Genomic DNA, 20741 nt, shown 5'->3' with positions numbered 1-20741 from the left:
TCCATGAATTGTTTGAACAATTATGGAGTTTTGTACGAATTTATACAGATTTTTAATCAAATCTGGAGCTATAGGCAGATTTTACTATGTGTTTGAAAAATCATTAAAAATTTTATATTAAACCAAATCTAGTAATTTCTAAACAAAAAATGAAATTTGAGAAGTCTAGTTTCATAATAAATTTTTATATTATGGCATTGATTTATAAATTTAAGTAAGGAATTAATTCAAGAAAATGTGATAAATATGTGTCATAAACTTTCTTGAAAATTTTAAGAATTATTTATAATTTATTTTTGAAAAATGCTTTCTGAAAAATGACCATAACATGTTTATTGAGTATTCTGTAGATTTATATGAATTTTAGAGTTGTATAAGTAATTTATTTATAATTTTATTTGCAAGATATACATTATGAAAATTTTGGCAAATTAAGGAGGAATCAAAAATTACCTCTTCAATTTTTTATTTGGACTAAAAATTTAATATTGTGCTAGTCTAATCTTGTAGATTAAAAATCCATGCATGTGTGTAATTATGATTTATTGGTATCTAAATTATCATTTCATACCATGGTTTAAATAATTGTTTATTTAAATTTTGTACAATTATTTATTATTGTGTGACATGTGTAATATTTTATGTTGAAAATTTTAATGAGTTGGTATAACATTATTTGTAATTAAAAATTAAAATTATTTGTGATTAATATCAAAACTAACTGAAATGATTAACGGCATATACAAAGTTAACAATTGACGGTTAATACTAGTTGTTTAGGGTGAGTCCTGGTTTTAAAGAGTGTACAAAATTAAGGGTTAACAGTTAATACCCGATTGTTCAAGGTGAGCCTTGGTTTTGAGAATTATCACGTAAATTGTATCGCGAAACCCTAAGATGGCACGGGACTTATTTGAACCCTTTTCGGTATTCGGTTTTGGAATAAGGGTGGATGTGCAGGTGGCACACAGGGAGGTTACGTACACCTAGCAGACCGTTTCCTTGGGGCAGACCACGGATGCCACTACTTGGGTATATAATTTCGGGCGTGGGCATCCCTGGTAGTTACGGTTGGTAACATTTGAATATTTGACTAATGAGGGGTTTCAAATTAATCGTTGCCATTCTTAGTGGTTGGTAAGTTAAATCTCTTTGGTGAGATTTTGAGTATCACCTAAATTATTAAAATTGTCAAAATTATTATAATGGTGGTTACATTTATCATGCTATTGAATTTTACTATTATTTTAATTGTCATGATATGATTATTTTCTCTTAAAAAGAATGGTAGGTTGGTTACATTTTCTTACTGTGTTGCAAAACTCATGGCATATATTTTTGTTGCCTTGGCATTTCATGCCAGATAATGTCGAAGAAGGGACTGAGGCTGAATTTGGAGCTGCTGCTAATACTGAACCTTGGCTAACTTAAAATCAAGACTCTATCGAAATAAAATTTTATTATCCTTGGTATTAGTAATTACATATGTTATAAAGTTATTGTAATATTGTATGTAGACTCGTAATTTAGTTGTTAAGCTTTGACTATGTAAAAATCTAAATTTTCTTAATTAGTCGTTAAAATTTTTATTTAGCAAGTTATTTGTTATTTAAATTTTATAATGTTCCAAAAAAAAATTTTAAAACATCACATAAACAGTTCAAATTATTGAAACGAACCCTAAAATGGGCCCATATACCCGCAACAATCACCCCATTTCCAAATAAGTCTTAAGTCAATATACGGGTAATTATCCCTAAGTAAATGGTGGACCAACATAGGGAAGGCCCACTGTATAGATTGGGCTTGGCCTTATAAAAGTAGGCCTTAGCCTCTTAGCTGGGGTACTATAAAAGAAATTTGATTGTTGTTTTGTTATCCAAGAAAGGGCGAAAATTCAAACCCACCGAAAAAAGGGGCAATGGGCTAGGATTTGTAGAGATCGCACAACGCATAAATGGGTATATTATACTTTTGCTCTCTAAGAATGGACTCTTTTTTTCTTGGATCCTTAAAAAAAATTCTTTTGCTCTCTAAAGGGTGGCTTTGTAGGGCGCGTCCTACATCGCTCCGTGGGACATTTACGACCCACCTTATAAAGCTGATTATTTCCTTCAACTAGCAGGAGGCCTTTTCATCAAGGGAGAACAAAGCCATGAAGGCATGATACTCAAAACAGACAATATTGTGTTGATTGTGAGTGGTTGCTTCAATGGCGCCGTCTATGCAGGGCCGGCCCTGAGTTTTCGAGAGTTTAAGGTGAAATAATTTTTTAGGACTTTTTAGATATTCATAAAAAAATAAAATAAAATAATCTTGTTTGGTTTGGATTTTTCAAAAATAATTATCTGAGTTTACAATTCGTTTTTTTTAATATTTTTTTGTATTTGGCAACTTTTTTTTAAAAAAAAAAAACACAAATATTATAGTTTTTAAGTATATCTAAATTAGATGTATTTACAAAATAAATAAATAAAATTACGTAAAATATTTGAAAAACCACTAAAAAACACACAAATGGGCCATAAAAAGATAAGGAAAAAAAATAGGCCTCATAGACATATACATATATTTTATATTTTATTTTTTTAATTGGACTAACAACTAACACTTATAAATATTTTTTAACTAGACCTTTTATCAATTGAACCAAATAGAACTTTTGAGGCATTTTAAAATAGCCTAAATTAATTAAACAAAATTGGGCCATTTTGAATTTTTGATATAACACAAGATAATGAATTTGGGGAATCTTTTTTTTTACCTACTTTTTGGGACCCTAAGCACAAGCCTCACTAGGCCTTAGCCCAGGGCTGGCCTGCGTCTATTAGAATCCCTCTATTCTCTAGTAGAAGCTTATTAGTCTTATGTGACTTTCCTACTTTGATCCAATTATCAACTATTATTAGGCTTTTGTGATTAAAATTATTAGGCTTACTTCGGTTCAATTATCAATTACTATTAGGTTTTTGTGAATTAAAAATGTCTCGTGGCAAGGATCAACCCCAAACTTGACCCATACTTGGGAGTAAACCATTTAAATGAGAAAAATATTTTTGTTTACCAAAAAGAAGTTGTCTCCCAAAAGATCATGCCACACTCACCTATTAAATGAGGTCTTCAACATCTTAGGTGTCGTTTGATGAATAAAAATAATTAATTTTTTGTTTTTTGTTCAACAAATATAAATAACGAGTATTTTTTTTTTTTTTTTTTGGCATATGTAAATATTATGCAAACAAATAAATACAAATGTTTAGTTGCCAGAAGTAGTGGCAGGAACTAAAGTGACATATTATCTTGTAAAATCTTCTGATTTTGTACATTTATACAAATGTTCAATTTTGCACTAAAGTGAAGGAAAATCTATGGTGCACATTTTTGAGTATGCATCTTTAGTTACAATCTCTGTTAATTATGACATTATTTTACTTATGGTCCAAGAATTGTTTCATTATACCTCATGTAATGTTTTATTATAATTTATTTTTTTTTTAGTTATGACTCTTATAGTATTGAGTTATGCTATTTGTGATAATCAAACTCACAAATAACATAACTTACATATATAACATTACCCCTAAGTGGTCTAATTAAAACCTCTATATCTTCTGGTGATTCAATTTGTTTAACAATTAATAAACCTTCAACATTTTTTTCCCCTTATGTGATTCAGATAATCCCATTTTAGAAAGGCTAATTCCAGAATATTGAAAATTTGTAATTTTTCCATTAATATTAGAACTGTCTCTTATTCTAAAAGAGAAGCTCATCTTTCAACATACTAATTAGCATACAACAAAAAAATAAAATAAAAATAAGGAAGAAGCGGTAGGCCTAATTTCTTATACATCATGTATTATGTAGCATTTAGCCAATCCCCAAAGAACACAAAATTATAGCCAACTATACGTGTTAAATGTATTGAATGTATCATAATTTCTCTAATATTAGGGAATTGGTATGGGTGAATTGAGTTGAAAGGCTTGGATGAAATCAAAATCCGGCAAGTTGAGAGGCGGTAGAGAGAAGTGGCTGTATGTAGAGCTTCCTCTTCTAATCTCTTGCATAGTCAGCAGAGCTGCAATTGTATTCCTAAAAACTCCTTCTCCCGACACCATAATCGCCTCTCTTTCTCTGCGGATTATTCTTTCTTCTTCTTCAACCACCGGGAACATTGCATCGATGGTGCTTTCACATTCTTTGACAAGTTTTGATATGAGATCAGTTGTGTAAAAAGGTTGTTGCAACACATTCTGAATGAAGGGTGAGCGCAACAACCCACCAGTTCGCTTGTCATATTTCTTCAAGATCTTGGCCAACCCTGCAAAGTAATAAATTTCATTTTTTTTTTTTTTTTTGTATTGTCTAACAATTTTGTATAGTGATAACACTCAACAAAGAAATGTGACTAGAACTACTAATTGAATTTCTATTTTTGCCATTTGGTTCAATTAGTATATCAATGCAATCTTAGGCTTCATAAATTTTTTTTTTTTTTTTTTATATTTTTTGGATTTGGATATGACAAGAAAAATAGTCAATAAAAAAAGTTTTTCCATGAACAATGAAAGCTGAATTAATTTAAACGAAACCCTTTTCTATTTTTTCAAGGCGGAGAACATTTTTCTAATAACTATGGTCTTCTCAATGCCATCACCATTGTCACCACCATCACTCGCCAATGCCGCCACCTTACCACCCTGCCTCCACAACCACCCACACCACCCTAACCCAAGGCTACTATCGCTGCCACTACTGCGACTGTTGCAACCACTGCTAGCACACCACTTTCAAGTTTGCAATAAAATACAAAAATCCTTTATTACAAAAGACCTTTTCTAGAAACTATGTTCAGTAATAAAAATGTTTTTCTGCCTAAACAAACGTTATAACTTATACATCCATGTTATTGAAAATTTGATCGGATTTGATCTGATCCAATACGCATGAAGTATCCACATGGATTATTCGATAAACCCATGTATTTGAATGAAGGGATCTTATCTGTAGAAGATACGGTGGCTGTAGATGACTATATAAAGATAGAGAATACATTTTACACAACAATGAAGGAAATACTCTGCAGAAAAATACACAGTTCCTCTTTTTCTTCAATCTCTCTAAGGCTACCATAACTAGTGCCTCGTAACTTCAGAACTGAAAATAATGGGATAATTCTTGCTCATGTGTTTGTGATCATTCGTAGAGGCTCCTAATACAAGTAATAATTAAAACAACTAGGTAAACTGCTTCAGCTTGAAGTATATCGAACACCCGTCTTTTTTTTACACATGTAATGTCAATTGAGTTCAAATGGAAGTGAATTTCTTGTTCGCAAAAACACAAATTTGAGAAGAATTGAACATCAAGGAGTACCTGTGTAGTTAATATTGCTGTAGTTCATTAAAAGCACCATTTCACCATGGAAATTGACAATCTCTTTTCTGATTTTACCCATCTCCTCTTTGTAATCCATCTCTAATGGTTGACTTCCATTTGGTCCCCAAATCTCAGTCACTCTCTCAATCCTCTGTTGCAACTCCTGCAATCAACACATTATTAATTTTTATCTTTTTCACCACATTAAAATAACCTATGCAATTTTAATTTCACATACTGATGTTTATTCCCAATAAACATTTTATCTCAAGTGTCATAATCATCATTGTTACTTATGTCTTTTTTTTTTTTTTTTCCTTTTTAATTAAAAGTTCTAAGAATTCTTGTTAAATATTGTCATTATCCATAACTTCAGTACACATCATTGTGTTGAATAATTCTGGTATTCCGAATTATTCTTTACATCAAATAATTCTCTAATCCTGAATTTATTCATTCATGCTTAAATTCGATGTGATTTAATGTAATTCGTGACCCTCCCCCCCAAAAAAGTTATGTCTATGCATTAATCTTATCACCAACTAGTAGTCAAATAATTCTTTAATCCTAAATTTATTCGTTCATGCATATATTCGATGTAATTTAACGAAATTCGTGACCCCCAAAAAAAAGTCACGTCTATTACGTTAATCTCATCACCATCTAGTAATTATTTAGCATATATTCTCATAACACCATATGATTATATGTTCATTCTATAATAAAGTTGCATGACTAGTCAACAAAATAAAAACAAGGTATAATCATGTTGTTGTGGAGTGGACATAGGGATCCATATTTTTCAACATGTTAAAATGGGATATGCCAAGTTTCCAACAGTTAGCTTTAACTTTAAAATTCCCTTCAAATTACAATAATTAAAGCCACCAAAAAAACAAAAAAAAAAAGAGCAATGCTATAGACCACTAATTTACCATCACTAATACCATCACTAGTGAGGTGGCAATTGAAAAAAAAAAAAAAAAAAAAAAACAAGGCACAAAACACATGTGGCAGTGGGTGGGACCCACTGCCACATCATTAGAGCCACCACTAATTAGTGGTCTAAAGCATTTTTGAAAAAAAAAACATTAACATTCCCTTAATTTTCAACTGAGTTGACTCAGTTGACCCAACCAACTATTTTGGTCAGAAATGTTGGTCTTTGACTGAGTTCAAACTAAAACAATACCATTTTCAAACCAGTATCAGATTTAGATCTCACTAACCCCTTATTCCACTACAATTCACAATAAAAAAAACTCAATACAAACAAGAATAAGAAAACTAACCTTATGGCCGATAACGAAATCCTCCTCTTGTTCCATAAAAAAAGAGTTAAATTTCTCGATCTCATTGTTCAACAAGTACATGAACTCAGCCTCAGCCTTCCCAAACTCAAGCGATCCATTCATCATCGGAGGAGCCGAAGAAATTAACCTCACAAGCTTTTTCAAATCCTTGTAGGACAGAAACTTGTCGTGCCATCCCGGCAAAGTTTCTTGAACTTGTTGCTTCAATCTCTTCCCAAATTTCATCCAACCCTTTTTCTTTATTCTCTCTCTAAACCCAGAATTGGAAGTGAAAAAGTTGAAAGGAAAAAGCCTAATTAATAAGAATGAAGATTTGTGGTTGTGGGTGTGAGTAGTGAACGCAGTGAAAATAAGGTGTGGGGGAGTTTAAAAAGGAGGAGATAGAATATTTAGAGAGCATATGCTTAACGTGATGAAGTGGCGGTTGGAAAAAAGCATAAAAGAGCCGTTAAGGCGAAGAGAATTCGCGGCATATTCGGTTACTATTAGTCGCACGTAGACCAGGCTAGCAAATGACTTTTTTGTATAGACTAATTAGTGTCCCCATTGCGTGGTACCGCAGTAGGAGGGTTGGGTTTTGTTTTTTTGTTTTTGTTTTTTTGTTTTTTTGTTTTGAATATCTCGGCTCTGGTTGAGGTAGGAGGATTGGGTTTTGTTTTTTTGTTTTTTTTTTTTTTTTTTGAATATCTCGGCTCTGATTGAGGGGCGTTCGTGTTTGGGAATTGATTTTTTTTAATATTTTTTAAAGTTTTTTATGAAAAATTATATAAATAAAAGTAAAATTAAATGGATTAATTTTTTATAGTCTTTTTTTTTTCTGGCGACTATTTTAGCAAATTTTCAAACACTATCTGAATCTAGATCTTTTTTAGCGATTTTTTATAAGGTTGAGATTTTTTTTTAAAGCGTCTATTAATATATTATTCCCTCAATTTTTGTAAAATTAAATTTCAATCATACAAAATTTTTTGCTAAAATTAATTTAGAAAAAATCATTTTAAAGGAACCGAATTCGCGTAGACTTGGTCTTGACTAGTTCATTGAATAGATGTAATTTTGTCTCATATATATCATATAATTATTCAACAAAAATCTTAAGAGTAGTCCCAAGAAGTGGTGAATACTGAAATATTTAATTATTTATTCACTCATTGAGATTTAAACATTTGACTTTTTTGTATGAGAGTTTTAGCTTCGGCCAACTTGACAACCCAATTGGCTAATGGGAGGGGTAGTAATTTTATAGTTTGATTTTAATTTTTGATTTTTAAAATAAATAAATCATACTTCACGGTTCAGTTTGTAATTTTATAATTATAAATCCATTTATAATATAATATAATTTTTTTTAATGTAATATTAAAATATTTTACTACTATCAAATATATATAAAAATTATTTATTATATATTAATAGAATTAGTTTCAAATAATTATATAAATAATTTTTAAAATTATATGTAATATTTTGTGATCATGAATGTTTATATTCGCGTGTGAATGTTTACTGGTATGTAATGATAAGCATTGGACAGTGGGAAATGAGATTCTGGGGAAGGGATGATTCCTGGAAACTACTGAGAATTTACTGATGGAAAATTAAAAGAATAAAGATTGAGAGTTTTAATTTTAAAATTTTAAAGAAAATTTTGGTGATGTGATAAGGAGTAGGGTTTATATATAAAGTGATTTGTATATCTATATTTTTATTTTTTTATTTTTGTTTTTTATTCCTATTACCACATCACTAAAACTCTCTTTAAACCTCCAAAATTATAATTCCTTATCATTGTTGAAATTGAAATGACTTGGGTTTTTCAAAGACGCCAAATGTGGGAATATCTTATTTTTGGGGGAATTTCTAGTTCTTGGAGATTGAAAGCATGTTCTCTACTAAAACAATGACTTCTTTTTCTGTTTTTTTTTTTTTTGGGTAAATTATACTTTCTTTCTTTAAAATTTAAAAATCTATATAATAAGGGAAGAAGGTTTTTGAAAATGTATAAAATGTATGTGAGATACATTTTAATTTAATGGCTGAGATTAATCCAAGTTTATATCAATGGTTCAGATCAATAGATCTCCCGCCCAAAGACTTCTCTCCCTAAGCATCGTTGTCGCTTTCCCACCTACCCACCTTCCCTCTCTATCTATCTCTCCCTCTCTGGTCTTCTTCTTGAATACATCTCTCTTTCACAGATAAGAATACATCTCTCTTTCATAGATAGATCTCTCTATTCCTCTTATCTCTTTCATACGCTACTCTCTCTTCTCTTGTAATGATCACCGACCACCTCTCCTCTCCCTCGCCCGAGACCCAAATCCGAACCCTCTATTCCTGTCTTCCTCTCTTCATCTCCCGCTCCCTCATCCCCCTTCCCCATTTTAGGCCTTTGTTTTGCAACAGACCCATACCTTCTTTGATTCAGTGAGAGGAAAGAAAGAGGAGGGCATTGTCGTCCCGCCCCGCCGACGCTGACGCCAACGCCAACGCCCTACCCCGCCGTCGTTGACAAGAAGGTTCGAAATACATGAGGTAAAAGGTCGCAGTCCACCTGATGAATTTAGATTCAATTTTGGAACTAAAATTTGACAATAGTAGATGTTGCTAAAACCTTAATTTTTTGAATCCACAAGTGTCTCTCTCTATCTAAGACCAAAAATGACTTTGACTAGAAACTTCCACAGCTTCTGTGATAGATTGGGATCAATAGTATAATGATTTCTTCATGATGGTGATTTCTTGATGATGGTGGTTATCAATAGTATAATGATCAATAGTATAATGTTTTTGAGTTTGTTTCATGGTTGCTCATGGTTGTTCTGATTCAAAAAATAGTATCTGTTTTTGATAGATTGGGGTAAATAGTAATGTTTTGATTGGGGTAAATGGTTGTTTTGATTCAAAATATAGTATAATGATTCTGTTTCTGATTCAAAAAACAGTAATGTTTTTTTTTTTTATCCAGTTAAATTCTCAACCTTAGAGCATTCTTTGTTTTTTTAGAAAATTTGTGTTAGAATGTTTGTGTTAGAAAATTTGTATTTTTTAATTTTGTTTTGTTGGGAAAGAGTTGTTTGATGTTCCGATTGTTCTCTCACCTTCCCTGAGGCTTCAAGGTTTGATTGTTTATCTGGGTTTAAACTGGGTTTATTGTACACAGATTGAGGAAGAAGATAGATTATAACATATACATCCATCCAAATTCCAACATATTAACAACTTTTGTCATTAAAAATAAAGAGCAAAATTGGAGAAAAGTTAACCTTTGAGTTTTGGATAAGGCACAATCTCCAAATAATCTTTAAAGAGAAAAAAATAAAATAAAATTTGGCCAACTATGTGAAGGATGATGATTTAGAATGAGTATTTTTTGATAAACTATTTTGGTTCGAGAATGATTAAGTTGCTAAGCTTCGATATAGTTTTTGGTCTTATAGGTGATGAGAACGCTAATGTTTTTGGATAGAAACATTTGAACAATAATAGATTGTGGTGCTGCTGCTGTTAAAGGAACTCATTGTTGTTGATATGTAAGCATTGAACCTTTATTTTGTTCATAGTCTATTACTTTCATTCGTTGTGTAAACTAATAGGGGTGTTGCAATAATCATTACTTTAGTCTCGAAGAATAGTAGTATGAATTTTTATGTGTACTATTTTGGAAACTCTTTCCAATAATCATTACTTTATGTGTACTATATAGCTGAGGCACTAAATGTTGATCTGTGTCTCTTCCCCAATGGAAACTCTTTCCAATATTTCTTCTTCTATTCAGTAAGGCACTAAATGTTGGCAATGGACCACATTTTCTTATTATTTTATTTTCTTAATCCATTAGAAATTATAGCAGTGTACTTGCAGCTAGATATTGATAGTGGCATGCAACAAAGGACACCGATTTATGTTATGAATTAAAGTACTTTTTATTGATTTTATTATTATTATTATTTCCATTTTAGGTTTGATGTTATGGTTATATCTTGAGAGGTACTTTATTATATGGATTTGGGCTGCCATTCTCTCTCTCAATCTGGGTTTATTTCTTGTCGGGTTTCAATCTTTTTCTGCCTTTTCCCTTCTCTCTCTGTTTTTTTCAGCTCTGATGGTTGTGTTTATTTCCCTAGCATTAACCAATTGTGGTGCTGCTGCTGTTGGGAAAATTGTAAAACACATGCTGCTATTGGGAAATTGTGGTGTTGTTGCTGTTGGGAAAGAATCGAATTGTTCGAGCAATTTAACCCCCGTTAACCAGGTAATTTGATTTCTCTTTCTCTCCATTTCTCTCTATCTCTATTTCTTTTTGGTTCTCCTTTCTGGAATAGTTATACTCACATTTTCTGCAAAAAAAAAAGAAAAAAAGAAAAAAAAAAGAAAAAAGAAAGAGTATGAAGAGTAATTGAGTAATTGAGTAAAAAAAGAAGAGTAATTGAGTAATTGTATGTGAAGTCTGACTTCTTCCATGATTTTTTTTTTTTTTTTTTTAAAGTGTTGGTGCTGTGAAATGTTCTATTTTGGGGTTGGAATTGGATTGTTTTACTATGAAGCTTTTGGGTGGGGTTGTTGGCAAAATTGCGGGTTTAGTTGAAGTGCTGGTAAATTGGTGTTGTTGAAGTGCTGAATTTGGAGTTTATTTGGGTTATTAATAAATTGGTGTTTCATTTGAGTTTCATAGAATTTTGTTTCTTCCTGTGAATTCACTCCTTACTCTTTTAAAAGAAAAAAAAATTGTGCTGTGTTGTGTAACTCTTTTTAGTGTCTGTCCACTTCAGATTTCTTTTGTTTGTACCAACTGTTTTTTTTTTAATATTATAAAACTTGTAGCTTTCTTGCTATTTTGAGGTTATAAAAATATATAAGCCTTTGGTTGGATTGTAAGGGGTGAGAAAAGAATGGAAATGACACAACACATCACATTGGTTTACTGCATGTAAAGGCATTACTATCATGGATATAAACTCTAAGCTATGAGATTGAGGCCCTTGATCACCCATTTTGATTTATTTTAATTCATTTTGGACCATAATGCATCTTGCAGGTAGTCTGTAGTTTATGGAAATTTTACTTTCCTGTATGATCCAAAGGTTTAGTCATGGAATTCTTGGGGTTTGTTTAGAATTTCTTGGGCTGTGTCTGTTTGTTTTTCCTCTCCCCTTCTCTCTCTGTTTGATTGCTAACTATTAAACCTATTTTGCTATCAGTTTCTTCATTTTCATTTTGGTTGTTTTAGGATCCGTTTGAGAGTGGAATGAACAAGAGCCTAATTTCCTCATGCTACGAGCAATTAATCAAGCTGTCATGTGCTTGAATGTTTTTGTTGTTTTATTTTATTTAAATTTTGTCCTTCACAAATTTCAATTACATTTTGATCCTAACATTATTTACAATGTTACTTCAGTTACCTTCATTATTATTTATAAAATGTTGTTGTCGGGTGTATTTTATTGCTTTAGAATTGACAATTACATTATTGCTTTACTTGCCTTCCCACCCTCTGTTTCTTCCCAGACCGACAAAGGCAAAGGAATCTAAATATATTCTACTTAACTTCCTTTGCTATTTTTTAAATAGAATTCTGCAGTGATCGTTCTTGAATATATGTGTGAGTCTATAAAGTTGGATCAAACTGAGTTTTCTCAATTGTGTAGTTTTATTCTCATTTTAGGAAATTATATGAGCGTCAAAATTATATGAGTCCTTCATATTGGTTTGGTTTGTAAACTGTGTTCACATACTAATTTTTGGTTTGGAATTGTTTTGCTTCCGCTACTATGAAACATTATTTGGCCATTTTCGCCTTATCTTCTACACTTAAATTAGGGCTTTCTTTTTCTTTTTTCCTAGAATGATTTCTTTTCTTTTTCTTTGTTCCTTCAATTTGTGTAGTGGATTACAAATATTTACTTTTAGATTTGTGGATTATGTTGATTAGGTTATACAACTATTTCTCTTTTGGTCTACAAAACATGCTGATGTACACAGATTTCTCCACCATGACCACAGTAGCAGATTTGCCTCTTCCTTTTCGTAGACACCGACACTCCTCATAACATCTCTATTCCTCCCTCCTTAGCGACCCTTTGTCGATATCTTGATTGCAACAACTGTAGCAACCCCACTCCTCATCTCAACCATCGCACAGCTACCATCTTAGCCTCATATAGCAGAAAGCCCTAATTTTTCACACCCCTGAAGTTTATGAACAATTGAGCTCCATATACTTTATAAATTGTTTCTATGTAGAAAAACTAAAAACTGCTTTGAGAAGTACATGACATGGATGCTGAACTTCAAATTGAGATTGCCAGAGATAATTTCCCCCCATAGCAGTATTATGTAGGCAAGAAAACATTGTAAAATTTCATTATCTTATGCAAGTGATATACGCAGAAGTTATAAGCTGATGTGAGTCATGATCGATAAAGCATCATACTCTTATTTTTTATTTTTTATTTTTTTTATGGAATCTGAACAGTGTTGTGGAATTAAAAGGTCTGGCAAGAGTTTGAAAAAATAAATTATAAGAAATCAACAGGGCACTAACCGATCCCCAGGGAAGACTAAAGTTTTTGCTAATTTAAGGGAGATTTCTTTTTCTTCTTTTTCATTTTTCCTTCAATTTGTGTATTGAATTTCAAATATTTACTTTTAGATTTGTGGATTATGCTGATTAGGCTATACAACTATTTCTCTTTTGGTCTACAAAACATGCTAATGTGTTTTTATCTTTATTAGTTAAACATGCTGAAAGTTCAATTTTGTCATGGTTTGATTAGGCATATAATTCTTTATCTGTGTGTGGATGTTATGTTATTTTCTTGAGTAGAGTAATTCATGGTCTTCTTTGTTTTATTTTTTTTATTTTTTTGTTAAAAGTAAATAAAATAAATAAAACTGACTGACTGAACGGGATTGAGCTTAGGTGTTAATATTATATCGTATGGAGTCGAGACACTCTTTCCATTGATGTAGCAGAACTAGGATTTATTGAATTGTTAAGCTCTTTCGACCTTCATATTTGTTGTTTTGAAATTCTTTCCATGTCCTTTATATATTGCTTTTTAGGATGTTAGATTTGATGCTTATTTTCTTTGGAAAAATTCACATTGATTGAAGTTTGTAATTTTTTTATTTACCAGTGTAAACTCTTCCAGATTGATGCATGAGTTACAGTTATAAAGGTAAATTCATGATTTAATAAAGGTGTTTCCATCAGATTTTAGATTTTGGATTTAGATTTTAGATTTTTCAAACTTTCCATTGTTTTTTCAATGTGTTGGGTTAGTTTTAGGTTTCTTTATCAGTTCAAATATTTAAAATTTCATTAGATTTTTAAACTTTCATCCCATAAATATGTCGAGTATTCCACCATAAATCAGCCCATAAATCAGTAGTTTCATCATATTTTTATCAGCCCATAAATCAGTAGTTTGTACTAGAAAAATTTTGAAGGGTTTTGATTTCTGAAATTTGAAATGGATTTGATGGGTTTTATTCACAGAAATTCGAAGTCGTTTCGCTTGAGACATCATCCCCGGGAACAAGTTTTCCGGCTTCGGCACTTTCCGGCACATCCCTGTGAGTTTACTCTCTCTATCTCTCCTAGAAATGTTTATAGATATATGAATCTATAAACATATGAATCTCATATGTTTAAATGGTATGCTCTCTCTGTGTCTCTCTTATTTGCTTTCTATGGATATCTATGAAAAGCCTTGAAATTATTGTTGTATTTTTCTTATCAAAATCAGACCAAATTGAATAAAAGTTTCTACCATGAATACTTTCATCCCATGAATACTTAAACTTCCATCAGATTTTAGATTTTAGATTTTTCAAACTTTCCATTGTTTTTTCAATGTGCTGGGTTAGTTTTAGGTTTCTTTATCGGTTCAAATATTTAAATTTTTGTCAGATTTTTAAACTTTCATCCCATAAATATGTCGAAATTCCACCATAAATCGGCCCATAAATAAGTAGTTTCATCATATTTTTATCAACCCATAAATCAATAGTGTGTTCCAAAAAAATTCTGTCATGTTTTGTTGGAAAGAAAGTGAGGGAAATTGGTTGTGCATTTGATGATGGTTGTGTTCCATTGTATTTTCAATGTGTTCGGTTAGTTTTATTTGGGTTTTCTATGCCATTTGTGGAATACTTGATAGTTTTACTTGGGTTTTTTCCTTGCTGCACTTCATGCAAAAACTTTTATCTAATAAAGTTTCTGCCATGAACACTTTCATCCCATGAATTCTTAAACTTCCATCAGATTTTTGAACTTCCATCAGATTTTAGATTTTAGATTTTTCAGACTTTCCATTGTTTTTCACTGTGTTGGGTTAGTTTTAGATTTTTTTTTATCAGTTTAAATATTTGAACTTTCATCAAATTTTTAAACTTTCATCCCATAAATATGTCAAGTATTCCATCATAAATCAACCCATAAATCTGTAGTTTCACCATAATTTTATCAGCCCATGAATTAGTAGTTTGTACCCAAAAAATTTTTGTCCTGTTTGGTTGGTAAGAAAGTGGGAGAAATAGTAAAGAAAGTGAAATTCTGGCTCAATTTTTTTTTTTTTTTAGCTTTCTGAGAATGAAAAGATCAGTTTAAATATTTAAACTTTCATCCCATAAATATTTTAAACTTTCATCATAAAGCAGATTTTTAAGGCAACTAACCATCAAGTATTCCACAAATGGCATCAGATTTTTATCAACCCATAAATCAGTAGTTTGTACCAAAAAAATCCTGTCCTGTTTGGTTGGTGAGAAAGTGTGGGAAATAGTAAAGAAAGTGAAATTTGGGTTTCCTTTGGCTAATAATTGGTTACTATGTTTAGTTGCTCTGAAAGTTGGGATCGTGTTTACTTTGAGTCTTATCAGTAGCTTTTTGATAATGAAAAGATTTGGATTCATCAAGGCAACTAACTATTAGAGTGTTGATGATCTTAATTGAATTGGGTTGTTGGACTATTTGTCGATTTGTTCAATTTTTAGGTATTTTTCTTAATTGACTTGGGTTATTTGTTCGATTTGTTCTTAATTGACTTGGGTTATTTTTAGGTATTTAGATTGTTCTGAAACACACAAGTTTGGTTCAACTTGATGCCATTTTAGTTTATGATATCCTCTTTCTGTAATTTTGATTTTTAGTATTATTTTGTAGAGAAATTGTATCATTTTTCTATCGTTATTGGATTAAATGGAATTGTATCTCTTTCATTAAGCCTATGTTCTTTTGTCTAATCTTTTGTGATTATTTAGCAGTAAGTATTGAACCCAAGAATTTTAGTTTCATGATCTGGGTTTGGTGTGATTTTAGGGAGAGGATCTGGGTGTAATGTTTTTACTGGGGCATTTTTTAAGTGGTTGTTCTTTTGGGACGCTTTTTAGGTTGCCAAGTTGCAAAAGTCACCTGCAGTTTGGCCCTCATTTTGATTTTTGTTTTTCTAAACCTTAAATCAAAACACCTAGAATATATTGGAATCTTGTTGTTGTATAGTTTATACATAACCCATTTGGTCTAGCCAATGTCTATTGGTCCAATTTGAGTTAGAATTTGGTTGAATTGAGCCAAATGTTTTAAAATGGCTAACTTGGAAACACCCACAAGTTTACTATGGAGTAAGTAGTAGCTGTTGTTCTATGGACTATGGTTAACACTCTGGTTCTCTCTTTCATTTATTCATCTAATATCTGCATTTGTATCATTTGGTGGTAATATTTGCTATGGAGTTTTGTAGGTATTTTAGGTGATTCTCAATCATTTTAATTCTCTATCATTTGTATCATTTGTGTTTTTCTATATGTTCAAGAAACTAATATGGGTTTGTGTTTCCTTCACTACAAGAAATTACACATTTGGCGACTAAATTTGGTGACCAAAATAAATTTAATCGCCAAAAGTGTCATTTTTGGCAACTAAAAAATATATTAGTCGGCGTTGGTTCGAAGTTTAGCTACTATATTAATTTAGTTGAGATATGCTATTTATTGGCGACTAAAAAAAATTTAGTCGCTAAATATTAAGTAATAGGTGACCAAAAACCTGTTAGTCGGTGATAGTCTATATTTTAGGCTACGAAACATTTAATTTGATCGTCGTATACAATTATTTGCCGATAAAAGAAAGTTTAGTTGTCAAAGATCATGCATATTTTTTGGGTTACTCCTTGCCGACCAAAGAATTTCGTTGCCAAATATGAGCTTTTCGTGACTAAAAAAATGTAGTAGTCATATAATAGCTATTCCCGGGAAGTTAATATCTCCTTTTTAACTGCTTAATCATTGTTGGAAACATTATTTTCATTTATTTTCCTTTTGAACTAGAAGAGAGGTAGTAGTCATACTCATACACGAGGAAATATAGTTGTTTCAGTCTTATTTAAATATGAATTTAAGAAAATATTAAGACCTTTGTATGGTCGGTCTATTATGAGTCTGGTTTTATAATTTGAATATTTTCTTATATAAAAAAATTTGGCGACCATTTTTTATAAGAAAAATTAGATCGATTTTATAATCATGACTTAGTATTCGTTGTAATGAAAATCCCTATTCATGCTTTACTTTTCATGGAAGTAGCCTCTCCTAATCTTTCATCTCTGGTCATATCAGATCCCTATGACATTACCATTCTGCCACATAAGATCCATTCATTCTTTCATGAATTGTGGTGCAGCATGTCCATGGATGATAAAAGCAGAATGTTAACGATAGCCAAACTCATAATTTGTCAATCGGCCTTATCCTCCTCACCATCTTCTGTCAATATCATGGTCTCTGTAGTGTTCCTCTGCCTCGCGTCCTCTCCCCAACACCAACACACCACCACCGCGGCCGCCGCAACAACAACAACAACCACCCACATTATCAACCTCTCCAGAATAGATGTGTGTGTTATATTTTCTGTAGTCAATTTCTTAGTCTTTACCATTTCTATATCCAAAAACTAATCTCTTTTTTTGTTTGTCTAAAAAATAAAAAATTAAATTATAAGCTTATCTGAGATTTTACTACTCTCTCTCTAACCGAATTCGAAAACAACCTCTCCAAAATAGAATGATTATGTAGTTTTATCTGTTTGGTATGTTTCTATTTGATATTTTTCCACTTTTTTTTTTTTTTTTTTTGGCCCAGGTGTGATATATCTTAAGGCACGGGTTATATTCTAATTCTAACGATAGCCAAATTTTTGTTTGGCCCAAGAGTGATATATCTTCAAGTTTGTTGGTGGAATTGAGGTCTTGATCATCATTTCTGTTGGTGGAATTGATCTTGCAATTTATGTGTTAAGCTTTATTAATTTGAATACATTCCTCTCTAATTTTGATTTATATTTTAATCTCATCATTAATTGTACCGTGCCTTCAAGCACGGGCATACGCTAGTATATAGATAATCAGCTCTATATTTTTTTATGTAATTATACTTATCTTCTTTGTAATGAGATAAAACGACTCAAATTAATATAGATGACGAGTATAGATTAAAATAAATAGAGATAAATATTATACCTTTTAGCAGATAAGATGTGATAATATTATTTTTTTTATTTATACGACTAACGAATTATTAATGAAAAATGATATAATTATTATGCACATTAAAACCTTTCGTTTGAAATAGAAATTTGGATAGAAATTTTGAAATAAAAATAAAAATTATGAGTAAAATATGATAACTATATTTTACTCATATTTTTTTTTCTTTTTAAATTTTTACTCAAATTTATGATTCAAATACAATCTAAGAAAATTTAGCATAATTATATTTAAAATATGAGAACAACTGTATTTTTTTTTGACAAATTTCAAAAAAAAAATTGTTTTAATTTATTTATTATTTAGGGATGATTTGAGAAGTTGGTTAAAAATTGATTTTTTAACTTTTTTATCTTTTTATGTGTAAAAAATATAAGATATGATATAATCTAAAATAGGTTAAAATTTAAAATTTTATTATTATTATTTTTTTATTGTTTCCCAAATGCCCCCTTATTAAAAACAGTAGTGCTACATGCACTAATTAGTGTACACACTAGTGTACTAACAAGTGTTATGATGTTATTATTAATCACATTTATTATACAAATTACAAATACTTAAAATTATAAAAATAATATAATATCATCTATTAATATACATTAATTAATACACATACCATTATTCTATTAAAAAACAATGGGCTTCTACGACATTGAGTGATGCTCCGCATTCAAATCATGGGCCCCGCTTCTTATTAATGTGGACGTTGATTGGGCAGGTTCTCTGCGTTTAAGATTTTGGATGACTGAGATCTTTCACTTAGGCGGACAAGTAGAATAATTAAACAAGAAAAATAATATTTTAAATTCTTTGTTTTTTAATTATTATTATTTAAAGATGCGTTATATATAATCTATCAATCTATCTATAAATTATATAAAGAAAAAGAAATTTCTAACTCACAAGCTCCAATATTTCAATCTTATTTTTGTAATTTTTTTATTCTTTAAAAAAAAAACTCAATATTTATTAATTTCTCTCAACCCACAAACCTTTTTGACTTCCTTTTATACTTACTGCTACACCCTTTTTAACTTTTCTCATACACTATAGTTAGTGATAGAATTGTTAAATTATTTTTATAAAAAATCTAAAAAAATAATTTGTATATTAAAAAATATCTAAAATAAATATAAATTTTTATTAAAAAATAACAAGTCGTAATTGTGAGAAGAAAAAAAAAGAGAAAAAAATTACACTGTAAAAAATAATTTTTATATTAAAAAATAACATGTTGCAATTGTAAAAAAAAAATTATACAGTGTATTTCATTAAAATCTTAAAAAAATAATTTCTATATTAAAAAAATATCTAAAACAAATATAAATTCTTATTAAAAAAAAAGGTTGCAATTACACACACACCAAAAAAAAGAGAGAGAGAGAAAAAACCTTACACTGTAAAAAATAATTTGTATATTTAAAATAAATATAAATTCTTATTTAAAAAAATAACATGTTGCAATTGCGAGAAAAAAATAAAATAAAACCGTGCATTTTATTATTAATGCTCAAAAGATGTATCAAGTATTTGTGTAAAAGTTTGACACATATTCACTCTCAAATTATCAAGTAAATATAGATGAAACCAAAAAATTCAGCTTTAATGACAAACATAAATTCTTATTAAAAAAATAACAAGTTGCAATTGTGGGGGGGGGGGGGAAATTAGACGGTACATTTCATTAATAATACTAAAAAAAATGTGTCAAGTATTTGTATAAAGGCTTGACACGTGTCCACTCTCAAATTATCAAATGAATATAGATGAAATTAAAGAACTCAGTTTTAATAACTAACAAAATAAAAGCCCGACCATTGAAACCTAATAACTATTAATTAATAAAATTCAGCAATTGAAAGGTCTCAAATCACATCTCTTTGTCTTTTCAAATGTTCCATTTTTTTGGTTCATGCATTCATTCTAATATTGATAAAAAATTGGATGTGTGGAAGAGTGAGAAACATTAAAATTATATATTGAGTTATGTAATTGTTGTGATGAAAAATAAAAGTTGTCTTCCTCTTCTATGGCGATTTGTCTGGTTATACCTTCAATTAGAACGTCAAGTGTGCTTCTACATCATCGTTGACCGTTACTTTCATTTGTTTTAGATACTTTGTCTTACAATTATTTGTGATTTGTGTTTTATGTTATGAAATTCATTGCATCTGTGCTTGCTAAAACTATTAGATGGACCTAATGCAAGAAGTGCAAATTATTTCAATATCGTTCTCAAGATTAGAAGTACAAAAAAATACACAAAATATATATGAATAGACAATATTTTATAAAATTTGTTTGTAAGCCTCACTTCATGAAAATCCTATAATTCATTTATTTTTTGTATTATATTTTAGGTTTAGTTTATGTATTTTTTTTATATAGTTTTATTTGTTTTCTTTAAAAGTTTATTTTTAAAAATTAATTAGTAAATAAATAAATCATTTTCTATTTCAAACAATTTTATTTATTTTTTATTTTTTCTTAAAGTAAT

General features: G+C 30.2%; 1 protein-coding gene across 1 annotated transcript; it reads right to left on the bottom strand.

The window, feature by feature from the left end:
• Nucleotides 1-3710: 3710 nt before the first annotated feature.
• On the bottom strand, nucleotides 3711-7245 carry LOC114256951 (SPX domain-containing protein 3). Its single transcript, XM_028196643.2, has 3 exons — nucleotides 6675-7245; nucleotides 5380-5545; nucleotides 3711-4324 (listed from the first exon to the last, which is right to left on the bottom strand). Exons 1-3 carry the CDS (start codon nucleotides 6918-6920, stop codon nucleotides 3951-3953), a joined length of 786 nt encoding a protein of 261 aa, XP_028052444.2. The 5' UTR covers nucleotides 6921-7245; the 3' UTR covers nucleotides 3711-3950.
• Nucleotides 7246-20741: the final 13496 nt, after the last annotated feature.

Source organism: Camellia sinensis, chromosome 5 (assembly GCF_055761805.1).
Source record: "Camellia sinensis isolate YWXY chromosome 5, ASM5576180v1, whole genome shotgun sequence".
NCBI classification, from domain to species: Eukaryota; Viridiplantae; Streptophyta; class Magnoliopsida; order Ericales; family Theaceae; genus Camellia; species Camellia sinensis.
The sequence above is the reverse complement of the archived record's forward strand: the minus strand, read 5'-3'. Positions and strand labels throughout refer to the sequence as shown.

What these genes read in the sequence shown, in the direction of transcription:
- LOC114256951 (XM_028196643.2), bottom strand. Translation starts at nt 6,920, where the DNA reads ATGAAATTTGGGAAGAGATTGAAGCAACAAGTTCAAGAAACTTTGCCG. An exon ending in ATTTCGTTATCGGCCATAAG is followed by an intron (nt 5,546 to 6,674) that starts GTTAGTTTTCTT and finishes TGTTGATTGCAG; the next exon opens with GAGTTGCAACAGAGGATTGA. An exon ending in CAGCAATATTAACTACACAG is followed by an intron (nt 4,325 to 5,379) that starts GTACTCCTTGAT and finishes ATTACTTTGCAG; the next exon opens with GGTTGGCCAAGATCTTGAAG.